The following is a 16,827-nucleotide window of genomic DNA, read 5'->3' on the forward strand; positions in this document are numbered from 1 at the left end:
TTGCATTTATTGACAACAAAACAATGAGTGAGAATATAGTGAGAGAATATACAGAAAAACTATTTTCAAGCATCCTATAGTATAAAAGACTGTTATAGTGTTTTGATCTTTTTCTGCATGGTTTTAAATTGTCTCTTCATGCAGTTAATCTGTGCGCTCATTCCAAGTGGAAATTCATCTAATTAGAGTTGCCTCAGTTTCCTTTCAAAGATTCCACAGAGCACAGGCTCGGAAAAATTCCAATAACAAAATGGATCTATTATTAACCAAACATCAACTGTTCAGTAGGCTATACATCAGCAAAATGCATATAGAATGCACATCATTAGCAACACTAATTACAAGGACACTGAACACATCCCGATGAAAGAAAAACAAGGCCTTTGTTGTGGAATATACAAAATACATTTCAAAAGACCATGGTACCCATAGTTTATAACAAGATATCTACAATTATTACTGTAAACTTAGATAATTTTGTATTGTTTACTGTCATCAACGTCAATTTAAAGGGATAGTTCACTTAAAAATTTTAATTCTGTCATCATTTACTTACCCTCAAGTTGTTTCAAACCTGTATGAGTTTCTTTCTTATGCTGAACACAAAGGAAGGTATTTTGAAAAATGTCAGTAATCGAACAGTTGATTTACCCATAGTATCCCCCCCCCCCCCCCCCTATTACTAGGGAAGGCAATGGGGTCCATCAACTATCTGGTTGCCAACATTCTTCAAAATATCTTCCTTTGTGTTCAGCAGAAGAAAGAAATTCATTCGGTTTGAAACAACTTGAGGGTGACTAGGCTAAAACATGACAATTTTAATTTGTAAGTGAACTATTCCTTTAACCATACTGCAGAAGATTCAGAATTGTCTAAGTAGTAATTGATTAGGCTTTTACATACCTACTAGAAAAAAACCTTGCTACCCCAAACCCTCAGACTAGCTAAGACCAACAAAACAGCTTAGACAGGTTTAAAATATAGTAGGCTATGCAATAATGCAGAACTGCAAGTGCAATATAATAACTATGGAATTTGGGGGGAAACTGATAAACACTTCTATGGCGCAGTTTACATTAAACGGTTCTCTATGGAATAAGATGACGATGATGGGATGATTTTAAACGACCATTTCGGGGATCAGCAATGTGTTGCCTTGCCTGGCAGGTGAAGCCAGCTAAACGTCACGTCAAAATTTAACCCCGTGTGATCAAAGAACAAAAACATCACTTTACAAACCAAAACTTTTTACTATAGAGTCAAAATTAACAAACTAACTTACCTTAGAAAGCCACAACTTCTGTTAGGAACCGAGACCCGCGAAAACGCCTTTCTCATCCCTGAACAAGCATCCTCTCAGTGGAAGAAGTTTACCTCAAACAAATATCCGAACCACAGGATAGGTGTGATGATCAGTTACAGCGCGTGCTCATTTAATGATCAATGTGTGTCTGCGTGTTGTTCAGCATCTCCTCTCTCTGATTCACACACCCACACGCACACACACACACACACGTTTCCCCAATGCGCCGATCAAAACTATTATCAATTAATAACGATCGCATTAAACTACTCGCTGTTATGTGCCTTCGCGTCGTGCTTTTTTTCTTAACGACAGTAGGCTATGCTTTCACTCCTTCCTCCATGAGAGGTGCATGAGACTCTTAACTAAACACTATAAAATAGTATATGATCGATACGTTATGACAAATGTTTTTACATTGCTTTAACCCACCAAAATAAGTTAATTTTTTTTTTAGCTTTTTAAAAAATAATTTATAGCCTAGCCTACAAGATTATAAAAGTCAGTTTAATGTAATGTAAATTGAAATTAGGCCTACTTAAACCTCCATGTTGGTTGTAGCCTACCTACTTAAAAATTCAAGGCAGCAGTAATAATGTAACTAACTAACTAATGCAATAAATCTTAAAAATTTGTAATTATTTATAAATAAAACTCTTGTAGCCTATATAAATACAACAACAACAGCAATACAAATAAGTAGGCCTAATAAGTAAATAAGAAAATAAACAAACAAACAAGCACATCAGGGGCATACCATGAAGCCGGTATAGGTGGCTATAGCCAGGTATGTTTCAGTTTAGTTTGCACCAACCCTGCGTTTTAGGCACCATGAAAGTGGTTTGGCTTTCAGCAGTATTCATCGCCATAGCATCTTAAGCTCCATGACTAACCTGGTCCAGGGCAGGTTATTTTCCAGGTAAGAGGTTGCAAAACAAACTTGGACCAATAAGCCTGTGAGCAAAGTGACACATGTCTGATGCCCTAAAGTCACTCCACCTATTTCTACTCCAAATTAAAGGTCACTACATAGCAAATTATTTTTAAAGACAAAATCGTCTGGCTTCTAGTAATGCTTATTTAGAATAATAAATTTGTATGATTTAGGTATTATTTATGTAATTATTATACCCTTAATCAATCACACATGTACAATTTTAGGTAATAAATTTTTATTACGCAGAGTTTAAATTAATAAATATATAAAGGTAATATAAATACCCCTTAGAATCAATAGATGAAGCTATAAAATGACAACATGTGAGCTTAAATGTTCAATTCTCTCTATACCTTCATCAACTGTATAAACTAACTTCACAAATTTTACTTGCAGTGATATAGGCTACAGTAGCAAGACTTTTTCTTTTAGTTGTCCTCTTTCATATACAGGTATTTACTTCTTGCTGTGTAAATTTGTTTAAATTCTTAATATTTTAATACTTTTATTTAATAAGTGAATTGCGCTGCTTCTCTTACGAGAAATTAATTTCAATGAGTTTTGAATGAGTTTCACTGTTTCTCAGCATGTGATTGGCTGTTCGCTACTGATGTCACACCTAAACTGACAGATGATCAGCATCATGGTACCAACAAAGCCTGGTTGGATTGGTTTTGTCGAACTCAAAACTAATCCTGCAACCCTGAGTTTGTTCAACTACCATCATGGTACAGGCCCCAAACAGTGGTTGAAAATGAACTGATAAATTGATTATAATTAGGGTGCACTTCTCTGACTAATTCATATTATGACATTACATTTTATATCTATGTTTATATCTATGACATTTTATTTAGTTACTGTACATTTGAAAATAAAGCATCAAGGCACCTAAAAATGTAGGCGTTCATAATAAAGAATACAAATTAACCGACAAGACAAATAAAAAATATACAATTATAGCATGCAAGTGATCTAGCACTTTTGCTCTTGAACTCACCTGTATCGGTCCAGGGCTCCACAGCTTGTCATGCCTTCCTCAGACTGTCTGGCAGCTCAGTGTACTCCTCTCTTAGTGTCGTGTTACCGGCTCTTCATGGTCAAATCAGAGCGGAGAGACCAAAGCACAGCGAGATGAAGCTTTCGGCACAACTGATCTGACAGCACTGACAAGACCAGTGACACCACTCACACATGCAGCACTCGCCTCATGGTATCCTTCCTATCTATCTATCTATCTATCTATCTATCTATCTATCTATCTATCTATCTATCTATCTATCTATCTATCTATCTATCTATCTATCTATCTATCTATCTATCTATCTGTCACAGTGTTGGTTTGTGTTTCCCCAGGTGTCCACTAGAGGTCTCTTTCCCTTACTGTCACCATTCATTCTGGAACTGCATTTCCCACAATCCTTTGTCTGTTCTCATCACTCATCATTGCACGCAGCTGTTTCTTATTACATTGTTTAGTTCTGTGTATAAATACCCTGTCTTTGTCAGTCCATGTCACGGAGTCGTTGTGTTAGATGTCCTCACACTTTATGGTTGGTTTCTTGTCTGTTCATGTTTTGTTTCTTGTTTTTGGACTGCCTGATTATTTGGAATTGACCCCTGCCTGGAAGACTACGATTTGGATTACCCTCAAATAAACTACTGCTATTGGATTTTCTGCCTCCTGTGTGTGTGACGTGACAGAACGACTCCGTCACAACCTAAATCCAGCGGTATGTTTTTAAACTTCTCTTCCCCAGCCACTGAGCGGGAGAGGAGAGATTATTTTGAGGGAACCCGCCTAGTCATTTTTCGTGGCACCCGGGGAGGTCGCAGAGGAGGAGGTGGTAGAGAGGAAGTTCAGCACCACTCTCCACCCTGGCCCTCCTTCGACCCTGGGGACAGCACAGAGCCAACATCTCACCGTCGCGGACGGAAAAGGGGGAAGAAATGCACGTCTACCAATTCAGAGACTGTTCACGTTCCGTCTGCCCAGTCAGAGATTGTTCACGTCACGTCTGCCCAGTCAGAGAATGGTCACGTCCCGTCTGCCCAGTCAGAGACTGGTCACGTCCCGTCTGCCCAGTCAGAGACTGTTCACGTTCCGTCTGCCCAGTCAGAGACTGTTCACGTTCCATCTGCCAAGTCAGAGACTGTTCACGTTCCGTCTGCCTTCCTGGACCTGGACTATCTGGAGCGTCTGGCTCGGATCCTGGACACGCCTGTGTCTGCTGTTCCAGAGCCGGAACCAGTGTCTGCTGTTCCAGAGCCGGAACCAGTGTCTCCTGTTCCAGGGCCGGAACCAGTGTCTGCTGTTCCAGAGCCGGAGGCAGAGCCAGTGCCCGTTCCAGAGCCGGAGGCAGAGCCAGTGCCCGTTCCAGAGCCGGAGGCAGAACCAGTGCCCGTTCCAGAGCCGGAGGCAGAACCAGTGCCCGTTCCAGAGCCGGAGGCAGAACCAGTGCCCGTTCCAGAGCCGGAGGCAGAACCAGTGCCCGTTCCAGAGCCGGAGGCAGAGACTTTGCCGGTTCCAGAGCCGGAGGCAGAGCCAGTACCCGTTCCAGAACCGGAGGCAGAGCCAGTGCCGTCTGCCTTATTGGATCTGGACTATCTGGAGCGTCTGGCTCGGATTCTGGACATGCCCGTATCTGCTGTTCCTGAGCCGGGGCCAGTGCCTGCTGTTCCTGAGCCGGAGCCAGTGCCTTCTGTTCCTGAGCCGGAGCCAGTGTCTGCTCCGGAGCCAATGTTTGTTTCTGTGTTTGTGTCTGTCCTTGTGGTTGTTACTGTCCTTGTGTCTGTTCCTGAGCCGGTGTCTGTTCCTGAGCCGGTGTCTGTTCCTGAGCCGGTGTCTGTTCCTGAGCCGGTGTCTGTTCCTGAGCCGGTGTCTGTTCCTGAGCCGGTGTCTGTTCCTGAGCCGGTGTCTGTTCCTGAGCCGGTGTCTGTTCCTGAGCCGGTGTCTGTTCCTGAGCCGGTGTCTGTTCCTGAGCCGGTGTCTGTTCCTGAGCCGGTGTCTGTTCCTGAGCCGGTGTCTGTTCCTGAGCCGGTGTCTGTTCCTGAGCCGGTGTCTGTTCCTGAGCCGGTGTCTGTTCCTGAGCCGGTGTCTGTTCCTGAGCCGTGGCCACCCGAGGGGTCTTCACCGCCCTGGCCGCCCGAGGGGTCTTCACCGCCCTGGCCGCCCGAGGGGTCTTCACCGCCCTGGCCGCCCGAGGGGTCTTCACCGCCCTGGCCGCCCGAGGGGTCTTCACCGCCCTGGCCGCCCGAAGGGTCTTCACCGCCCTGGCCGCCCGAAGGGTCTTCACCGCCCTGGCCGCCCGAAGGGTCTTCACCGCCCTGGCCGCCCGAAGGGTCTTCACCTCCCTGGCCGCCCGAAGGGTCTGCACCTCCCTGGTCGCCCGAAGGGTCTGCACCTCCCTGGTCGTCACTGCCCTGGCCGCCCGAGCGGTCTTTACCGCCCTGGCCGCCCGAGGGGTCTTCACCGCCCTGGCCGCCCGAGGGGTCTTCACCGCCCTGGCCGCCCGAAGGGTCTTCACCGCCCTGGCCGCCCGAAGGGTCTGCACCTCCCTGGTCGTCACTGCCCTGGCCGCCCGAGGGGTCTTTACCGCCCTGGCCGCCCGAGGGGTCTTCACCGCCCTGGCCGCCCGAGGGGTCTTCACCGCCCTGGCCGCCCGAGGGGTCTTCACCGCCCTGGCCGCCCGAGGGGTCTTCACCGCCCTGGCCGCCCGAAGGGTCTTCACCGCCCTGGCCGCCCGAAGGGTCTTCACCGCCCTGGCCGCCCGAAGGGTCTTCACCGCCCTGGCCGCCCGATGGGTCGCCTGCTTCGCCCTGGCCGCCCTATGGACTGTCTGCTTCGCCCTGGCCGCCCTATGGACTGTCTGCTTCGCCCTGGCCGCCCTATGGACTGTCTGCTTCGCCCTGGCCGCCCTATGGACTGTCTGCTTCGCCCTGGCCGCCCGATGGACTGTCTGCTTCGCCCTGGCCGCCCGATGGACTGTCTGCTTCGCCCTGGCCGCCGGCTAAACCATCACCCCCTGTCTGTTTCCTTTCATGGACCTGGCCCCCCATCCCTCCCCCTGATCCTCCACCGTTCCACCACCCTCCTGGACTCTTGTTTTGTTTGTTTTTTGTGGGTCTTGGAGCGTCTGGTAGCCGCTCCGTAGAGGGGGGGTTATGTCACAGTGTTGGTTTGTGTTTCCCCAGGTGTCCACTAGAGGTCTCTTTCCCTTACTGTCACCATTCATTCTGGAACTGCATTTCCCACAATCCTTTGTCTGTTCTCATCACTCATCATTGCACGCAGCTGTTTCTTATTACATTGTTTAGTTCTGTGTATAAATACCCTGTCTTTGTCAGTCCATGTCACGGAGTCGTTGTGTTAGATGTCCTCACACTTTATGGTTGGTTTCTTGTCTGTTCATGTTTTGTTTCTTGTTTTTGGACTGCCTGATTATTTGGAATTGACCCCTGCCTGGAAGACTACGATTTGGATTACCCTCAAATAAACTACTGCTATTGGATTTTCTGCCTCCTGTGTGTGTGACGTGACACTATCTATCTATCTCACATCATGACATTATAAATTTGTAATATTTTTGATCAGTTGAATGCATCCTTGCTGGATTCAAGTATACAATTCTAAAAAAAAAAAAAACTTTTCCAACCCCAAACCCCAAACTTTGACTCGGCCTCATCCAAAACACCCAGTCTCGTTGATGACGCAGATATTTTCCTATAATGCGTTGTGCGGCACGCATAATATATATTAGATGTGTCCCCTGAGGATGAAAAAAGCTCTTAGATTTGTTTCTTGTGCTCAGAGTCAGTTGTAACCACTTCAGACACAAAACAACAGGCCATTTCCAACCACAACAACACCTCAGAGTGCTGTAACCTCACAGAGTAAGGTCTGGACAGGGAGTAAAAGTAAAAAATTCCTCCCACCTGAGTGTTATCAAATGAATGTTAGTTTCATTGGATACTGACCAGCGTTTTAACCGAACGTGCGATAGACGTGTATAGTTGTTTGTTCATTTGCGGAAAAATGTGATGTCTGCATGTCTGTCAGGATCCAACAGATTTCCTTGTTGAGGTTGAATGCATTTGTTTAAATAGTTTGTGAAAAGCCTTCGAAGAGAATCATATCCGATGGAGAAAATGCTGAAGGATTTGGGGTGTTGGAGGGCTGCCAGAAGAATTGTCATTGTAGTGTGGAAAGCAGCTGTTTAATTCTCTCTCTCTCTCTCTCTCTCTCTCTCTCTCTCTCTCTCTCTCTCTCTCTCTGTGATTGGCAGGGTTATATGAAAGGTGTGAACATTCACTGGGACGTCTGTTACAGTTTTTCTCAGTCGCTTTGGTGCATTTCTCAAATCATCCTTAATATTTGCAAAGATGTATGTTCATTCTCAAAACAATTCATACAAAGAGCAACACACATTGGATTACCCGCAAAAGCCTGTAACTTACTCAAAATCTTTAGTTCATCTCTCAAAAGTAAGTATTTATGTCAATGAGTATATCAGTGCCATCAGAATGAAAAGTCCTTGTATCATTGTTCACAAACAAGATAGTCAAAATGCTTAGTCATGTTGTCAATAAAACACTGCACTGTGTTAGTATTACCTGATGTAAACTATGGCAACAGTTTGGGTGACAGTTACTGTATTGTAATGTAAAAAGCTGCGCTTCTTCTGTATGCCATATATCTACTTCAAAAGCACAAATTTACACACTACATACGTGAGTTATTGATTGAAAGAGACTGGATAGGATTCACACTTTTACTAGTGGTCTGACACACAAAAAAACATATTACAATATTATTGTGATATAGAAAAGAAAAGGAAATAGGGGCACAAAGGCACAAATACAACATTAGACAGCAAACACAGGAAAGACCCCTTAGGCAGAACTTTGCTTTCGCATGCAGCGCTGTATACGGTATATGCTTGCTAATGGAAGGTTCATGAGGTGCAACTTTGAGCTATTTCAGAGAACTGGTTTCTCATTGGTTGATCTACATTCTCTTCATTAGTGAAAGTCAAGATTCACCTGCACAATTCATCAACTCATGGCACATTTACAAAAAGTCTAATAGAAATGTGTAGAAAATATGCTTGACAGTTTATGACAACTAGATTAACCATTTTGCATTTAATGACTTATACGATGAACTAATGACTAGATGTTTTGAAGACTATTGCACAGAGAACTATTTAATACATTTTGAGCAATATGGCCTTAGCAACCGATAATGTAGCAAATCGCAGACAACTGTACATAATCAATTGCATGAATGTACCAAAGAAATCGCAACTTGTTCAAAAGAATGAGAAACTGCTTTTATGATGTTCACAAGCACAAGTGACTAGATGATGTGGAGGTTGAACAAGTAGTTTTGAGAATTTCATTTCTGGTCTGAGAAATGCACCAAAGCAACTGAGAAAAACTGTAAATAAATAATGGAATATACTGCTGTTTATTACGGGCAGTGTGTGAATGTGTTATATCCTCTCAGAACTTTATGTGCTCATTAGTAGGAGACTCGGAAACAATTCCTCATTGTGTATTTGTGTGTCACGCACAAGTGTAAACAGAATTTCCATACAGGTTCTGCCAGGATCCATGTTTGTCCTGCTGTAATGATGAACAATTAACTAACTGTGCTGTCAGTGTTCCACATTTCATTCTGTCATTCCCTCTCTGAGCTGTTCAAGCATATGTTCTCTTACATTATGGCAGATGGATTATAACATCATTAAAAGTCATCCCTTATAATATTCAGACTCAATCCAAGTCACGAGAAAACAAATGCACATAAATACACACTGGTAATCTAATTGCAGTGCATTGATGTAAACTAAAGCCAACAATGCAATCCAGATTAAGCACTGTATAAATTCATAATTGCATAAAGATTTCTCTCTTTGTTATGTTGGAATTTGCAATGGCTCTGGAGGGGTAAAGTCGGCGGGAGATGTGTGTTTTTCTATATGCATGTGAAAATCCTCATTATTATACACATGAATGAACTGCTTTCCATTCTTACATAATGATGTAATTCAGAGCTCCAGAAAATGGAGGGAAAAAAACACAACTGAGCCTGGGTGTGGAAATATTTATTTTTTGATGGTCAGATTTGCCTTCATCTGCCACTGTCGATTCTGGGATTTATGCATAGTAGACAAATAGATCAGAAAGAAATAATTAATCAGGATTTACTGGAATAGTGGAAACATTTGTTCTTTGGAAAAGTTGGGAATTTTTTTTAGTGCCTTTAGAAATGTAAAATATTGTATAGCTATACAACTTTTATAACATTTTGGTTCTTCATAATTTTGTTTATTTTCCTAAAAGAGGAACTGTTTACATTAAAAATGAAAGCATTAAGGTAAAAATGTATATTTAGAGAGGAATTCAGTACATAAAAATGTACATTAATAGCATTAACTTAAAAAAAAACACCCAAAATTATTTAGTTTAAAACAGTACAGTATATACAGGACATTCTTGACTTGCTGAGGGAAATTGTGGTCTGTTCATGATATCATATCTTTTAAAAAATATTAAAATATTGTTTTGGGGTAGCCGACCATCTGGTAATTGTAACAAAGGTATTGAATTGAATACTGCGGAATGCTTTTTTTGTTACATCCTATATATTTAGTTACTTTTCCACTCTATGGTCTGCATTAGTGTCCCTTCACAGCGGATCTGACCGTGTGTTTGTGGAACATCACGCTCAATTCACAGACATGAAGCATTGTGGGAACAGCATGTGGGCAAACGTGTATGTTTACTCACTCACTCCCAGTGTCCCAGAGCAGAGACAGAACAATCAGCCACGCGGGGGACATCGTGAACACTGCGAACACAAACATCAAATCTGCCACAGAACTTTACATAGTAATGGACACTTGGCCGGAGACACAGAAATACTCTTACCTTAAGGGAAATGGCGGAAAATCTCTTTGATCCTGTGGCAGTGGGCTGATGATGAATTGCAAACTAATTAGAAGGAAATAACATGGGCCTCCAAAACATAAAAATGTTCTGTTTGTGAGAATTAAATGCCTGTTTATGTATTTAAATGCTTGAGATGGTATCATTTGTTATTTTGCCATATTGCATTCTACAATGATCCCTCCCCCCTCTTTCTCTATATAAAACAACAGCCTGGCAAGAAGATACTGTCCTCCTGAAGGAGAGAAAATAAATAACTAGTAGGCCTGATAAACAAACAAACAATCAATAAAGTTGTCAAATTGTTTGTGATCTCTTGCCTGTTATTTGAATTATGATTTTGGATTATCCTAATAAAATTGCACTTGGATCCATGTGTTTCAGAGCATTTCATGACAATAGTAACCAGTGTTAGGGAAAGCAACTTTTAAAAATAATGTATTACAATATTGCGTCACTTCATAAAAAAGTAACTAATTGCATTACTAATTTATTAATTTGGCCAGTTTGCGTTACTTTTTCTCACATGGACTGGGCTTGCTTGTTTGTCATTTAACAACAACAACAACAACAAAAACAACAACAACAACAAAAACAACAACAACAACAACAACAACAACAAAAAGTTATACTTTTGGTCAATTTAAAAGGCCCTTTCACCCCAAAAGTGAAATGAATAAGCCTCAGGCTGAAGGAAATGCAAATTTAAGTCTGTACTGTAGAGTACAGCTCAAACAAAGCATGCTGAATTGCAGAAGAATAAGACGCAGCAAAAAGTTGAACACTCTTACTTCAAAAAAATAAAATGAAACAAATCTAATTATGTTTCTCTAAAGTAATTTTTGATAATTGGTATCGTTGAATTGGATCATTGAACACCAGCAGCAAATACATTGGTTAATAAAGTGAGATTAAATACATAAAATATATTTGTGTAATTTAATTTATTTATTTAATTCTAATGAGTACAAAAATTGGTTAAGAACACTTGTTAATGCATCCTCTGCAAATAAACAAAGATATTTTAAGGAACTAAGCCTTTAAAAGTGGCTGAAGAGCACTTTGAACTCTTAACCTTTGCCATGGATTATTTTTAACGTGATGTCCAGATCTTATTTACATCTGCAGCAACATTATTTTTAGACATGGAGCGGTAGGCTGGCATTCTGTAGGGGGTGTCATATCCACCAGAAGACCACCTGCCTGGAGGTAGCCGTCCATAACTCATGTATCTCATCTGATCCACTCATTTAACACTGTTTCACTCTCTTTGTGTTCAGCTCACAGATTTCAAAAACAAGATTGCAGAGTCGGGATGCATTCCATATCATTTCAGTTGATGCACTGAAACTAAATTCACCTATTAAATCACTTTTATATTTCAGCACCAATGTTTCACGGATGTAACAGAAGATCCTAAGGGTCAAACAAAGCAATGAAACACAAATAAACAGCGAACGCATTTTGAGTCAGAAACTGCTTAAAATGGCATATTAAATTCAGCAAAATTATAAAAAGAGTAATTATTATAGAAATAATATGCTTTAGATCAGTGGTTCTCAACTCCAATCCTCGGGACCCACTGCTCTGCACATTTTTTATGTCTCCTTAGTTAACACACCTTATTCAGAGCACCAGCTCGTCAGGAGAGACTCCTTGATCTGAACTGAGTGTGTCAGATATGAGAGACACACAAAATGTGCAGAGGAGTGGGTCCCGAGGACTGGAATTGAGAACCACTGCTTTAGATAATATAGTTAAAGCTACAGTCTGTAGTTTTTCCTCTTTGTCGCCATCTCTGTTCAAAATCTGCAATTGCAGTAATCAACTTTACGTGGGTTGTGGCACGGCACAGCGCGGATGAATCCAATGTTTTGAGGAGAATGTGCGGTTGTCAGTCACTACGCCGGTGTGAATATGGTCATTCGGAATCACAAATTCTACTTTTTGGAAGTATGACCAACATAAGAATTTTCACCGGAAAATGTCATCTGAACAAGGAAGTAACATCCACTTTTGTTCTGACTAACTAAGAAAAAAAAAAAAAAACATTGCAGTAAATCGCGCTGATTAAATCTAACGATCGCTTATCATATCACGTCAAACCGTGCAAATTATACTTTGTTTCTCAAACTGTTAATGTTAACAACATCAGTATTGCGTGACTACATTTAATGCCCTTCCGATATTTATCCATGTTTTCGCATGGGCCCGGTTGCAGGCTCTTTTTTTCTGTAGCCAATCCGAAGTCCAAAGTCTTTTGCGTTTTACAACGGGTGAATCTCCAGTTTTCATTGTGATTGTCGTTTGAACCTTTCTGGATCCGCCATCAAATTGATTACAAAAATACATTTGTAATGATGAAGTTGCAATGTAGTACATTTAAAATAACATACTACATAAATTATGATCAAGGCCTTTACATGTATGTTACACCCTTTACAGGCCTTTATGTATGTTAGTCAACACAACAAAATGAGCGTAAGATTATTAAAACAATGATTTAAAGTAGGGGTGTCGCAATATACCGGTGTTGAAGATAATTGTGATATTCGAAGCATGAAATATCCACATCGTGTTAATTTAGAGTGTGGCGATATACCGGTATTGGCGATAACCACAATGTTTAAAATGAATAGGAATGTTATGATAACATGACACGTAAATACTCAAGCTCGAGTACCTGGTTGACGTCTCAGCTGTATTGCACCCGCTGACACCTATCAAAGAAGACGCAACCCGGGCCGCGCAGCTACTCTGAGGAGAACGTCGTCTGAGCGAGAGAGTGAAACACTCTGTGCACACCCGAAAAAAGTAAGCTCGCCTGAATGGGAGTTCTTCGGCTCAAAAGAAAACAGCACTTTAAAGGGGTTTCGCGCGGGACACGGGGCGAGAAGCGCAGGGCCACGTCTTTAAAATTCGAACACATTTTCTCTTCATTTTCTCTTTTTCACACCGGTTGTGCCATTCGGCGTCTGTCCGCGGCACCCAGCAACGGCTCTTGTTCAAAATCCTGCCGCGACACAGAGCGCCATTTACATAGTTTTATATTCAATTTACATTATATTTGTCGCAAATCATCGTAAATGACTTCACCCTGTGCTGCAATGTAGGCTACATTTAGTTTTACATTAATTTACAGAAATCAGCTGCTTGAATAAAAATTGCTGATGTTATCGAATTTTCAGGTGATATTCTCAATTCATTCAGTTAATGGATGCTCTGAGGTAAAGTGTTCAGCTCACAGACTCAGCAACTATTGTATTTAATTGTACAATCATAACATAGTAGGCCTACAGACATTATCTTAATTTCATAATCTCCTTAAACATAAGAATACTGCTGGCCATAAACCGAGAAAGTGCGCGTCCGGTGTGCGATACCTCGAGTTGTCCTACACGCGACGCGGTGCTGCAGAATGTGTAGCTACCAACCTTTTTACCCATCTCCGTGTCCATCACACTGCGGATTACGCTTTTTACAGAGAATACATTGCGATTATTTTATTATGGAATGGGAAACGTGACATTAACCTGTTAACAGGGGGTTTCTGTGTTCATACATTTAATAAATGGTGATTATTAAGAACCATCTTTTTTTTGTATCTGCACTTGATTTTTTTGTTTGTACCCTTATGTTTGTTGGGTAAAAAAGAAAAACTATATAAACAAAGTAAAAATTAATTTGACTGATAACCCCCCCTATAGATTATATAGCCTAGATATCGCGATATATCGATATCGTGAATTATTTTGGCCACAATAACCGTGGTGTGAAAAATCTAACATCGTGACAGCCCTCATTTAAAGTAAAACTTTTAATTTGACATCATTACAAAGTGAGCTTTTTAAAAGTATATGAAATAAAGAGTAGCCTACTCTAAAGTACACTTAAGTGACTTTTTATCTCTTTATTATCTGCAAGTAAAGTTTATTTTTTATTAATATAGTTTTTAAGATTTGAAGTACATTACAAGGGCACATGAAACAAGCACACTCCCAAAACCAACCAAATAAACCAGCAAACCAGCTTTGGCTAGTTTAAGATGTATTTTTCAACAGGGTTCCTGACATGAAATGTGTTTGCTGTGCATTTGTGCGTTCATGCATGCACAGGAAGTGAAGGATGACAACGCTCTGATTTGTTGAGAATGCCACACAATGAGCCACAGCAGGGGACGCAGAAACAATAAGCAATAAGTGCGTCTCTATTGGGACAATAAGCAGTAGCGCCTTCCTCCTCAGGGTTTAAATGTGAATTAGGACAGAAGACTGAAAGAATAAGACTTGTTTTGATAGGAAGAGAAAGAAGGCTAATAAACGTGAGATAAAATCCTATCTTTCTATGCTTTGAAAAGGCCGTTCTGATTTGGCACACTGACTTAAAGTGACACACTTTCTTTCCTGCAAAAAAGCCCACAAACAAAGCAAGAAATGATGCTCTACAGTGGCCCCTAGTGACTACAGAGTATAAAGCACTCTTCGTATAAAGACTTCAGTCAGAAGTGCTCACATCAACCTCCAGAGAGCAGTAGCACACTTTAACACTGACACAGAAACATGCAGACGAACACACACACACACACACACACACACACACACACACACACACACACACACACACACACACACACACACACACACACACACACACACACACACACACACACACACACACACACTAACAGGCACAGATACACATAGAGCTCACAGTGTCGGCTACACATTCCTCAAACTAGGGACCTTACGAGATAAGGGCTAAAACATTTAGGAGTCAAGACCGAACTCTGAATAATAAACAAATGGTACAATACATTATAGAAAAGGCCTGTGTGTCTGTGTGTTTGCATGTCTGTCTGTCTGTGTATTATTCAGCTATATACGAGCTACGTCCTCTGGGTTGCAGAGAAAAGTTTTTGTGTGTGTTAAATGTAGACACAAACCAGCTCCACTGTGATGCATACACTTTTAATAACCTTCATAATAATAAAAATCTATCTTGGTAAAAAAAATAAATAAATAAACAGCTCAGTCTGAACCCACAAGCAGGATGGCAATGTGGCCAGAGCTTCAAGAATGTTCTCCATTCATATATTATAGGGCTGCGCCGATACACTGCCCGGCCAAAAAAACAGTCGCTGTTGGGATTTAAATAGGCAAATGTTTAAGAGTCTATGATTGGATCATTATTGCAGTGATTATTATGTTTCTAGCATATTGTTTGGCAACAGTTCTTCTAACCCTAACTATTTCAGGATGACAAAGTCAAGTTTCATCAAGCTCAAAATGTCTTGATTGAAATAAATGTTGTGATGTTTTTTTCCATCAAGAGGTGCATCAATATTTGTTCAAGATCTTGTATTGACAATGCAAGAGTCCAGCACTCAGTAAAGCCTCCTCCAGCACATCCCAAAGACTTTCAGTGAATTTAAGGTCTGGACTCAGAGGTGCCAATTCATGTGTGAAAATGATTCTTCATGCTCCCTCCCAACCATGCACAATTTGAGCCTAATGAATCTTGACATTGTCATCCATGTTGTGTCTTCCTACGTGGTTGTTTAATATATTAAAAGCTAAACACTCCATCAGGGTTAGAAGAACTGTATGCACATACATACAGAATACAATAGGCTACATGATTTATATATGAGTGATTCTATAATTGGAGATACATTTTGCATTTCAGAGTTTCTTTTCAGTATCTTATTGAACACATATTCAATTTTACTGTCAACATTGTTACTCTAACAGAGTTTGGCCGTAACAGAATGGACAATTTTAAACTTTTTAGCCCAAAACTCTACTTGCTAGCATAAATGCTAAGAGCACATGCATGGCACCAATGAAATCATGATTAAAATAATTTTAAAGTATTTTAAAGTGTGATCAGTGATAAAATCTGTTTTCATTTTGATATTGTGGTAACTATTTTGACGTTTTACAAAATAAATCTTGGTGTAAGAACTTTTTAGATTCAAATATTTTCTCAGAGAGAGAACACACCTTTCAATGCTTCAGATCTTGTCAGTGAGGGAACGTGACACCATTTCCTGTATCTTACATAGTTGTGGAGATAATTCCACCAATTTAAAGGCAAAGTGTACGGTAACAGAATGGACGCAAATTTTATGGACACACATTTGTTGTAAGATTTTTATGTTGTAGAAGTAGGAAAATGACTATTTAGGGCTTTTATAAATAAAATAAATGAAATGATACCAAAAGAAAAGTAAAATAAAATAGTTTGATTACACAATGATACAGTACATGATGTAAAAAAATATATACTGACTAATTCGGACAAGAAATCATGATTTTCAGCTATGTAAGACACTTTTTACAGAAAATATTATTTTGGTATGACCCGTCACATCTTGTGATACATGACAATGAATAACAAATTATTGATTAAAAATATAACCATTTGAAAAAAGAAGGAAAAAAAGAATGACTTTGGACACCAAATATACCTGTTTACAGAATCACCCATATACATACATTTATAATACATTTGAATTATTGTGATAAAATATAATATACAATCTACATCTGGTATTGTGATATTACAGGTAATGTGCAGATCTGCTGAAAAAAGATGTCTTCAAACTCGGGATTTTACCCAACCGTGTGTGTTA

At 40.6% G+C, this 16,827-nt stretch overlaps 1 protein-coding gene across 4 annotated transcripts in view; it reads right to left on the reverse strand.

Annotated features, from left to right (window-relative positions):
* aqp4 (aquaporin 4) overlaps positions 1-16,827 on the reverse strand; it is a 44,967-nt gene that overhangs the window by 14,886 nt on the left and 13,254 nt on the right. The window contains exons 1-2 of one of the 4 annotated variants that reach the window (XM_077221184.1): positions 10,035-10,053; positions 3,241-3,332 (exon numbers count right to left, since the gene is read on the reverse strand). The exons of 1 other annotated variant lie outside the window; for it this stretch is intronic. In XM_077221184.1, the coding sequence (XP_077077299.1) occupies positions 3,241-3,272 (32 nt within the window). In that variant the 5' untranslated portion in view covers positions 3,273-3,332; positions 10,035-10,053. Of the gene's footprint in view, positions 1-1,282; positions 1,669-3,240; positions 3,462-10,034; positions 10,054-16,827 lie in introns of those variants that run through there. 2 more of the 4 variants (XM_077221183.1, XM_077221182.1) reach the window with 2 other exon arrangements.

Source organism: Siphateles boraxobius, unplaced genomic scaffold (assembly GCF_051911475.1).
Source record: "Siphateles boraxobius isolate OS27281-9 unplaced genomic scaffold, OSU_SipBor_1 8, whole genome shotgun sequence".
Taxonomy (NCBI): domain Eukaryota; kingdom Metazoa; phylum Chordata; class Actinopteri; order Cypriniformes; family Leuciscidae; genus Siphateles; species Siphateles boraxobius.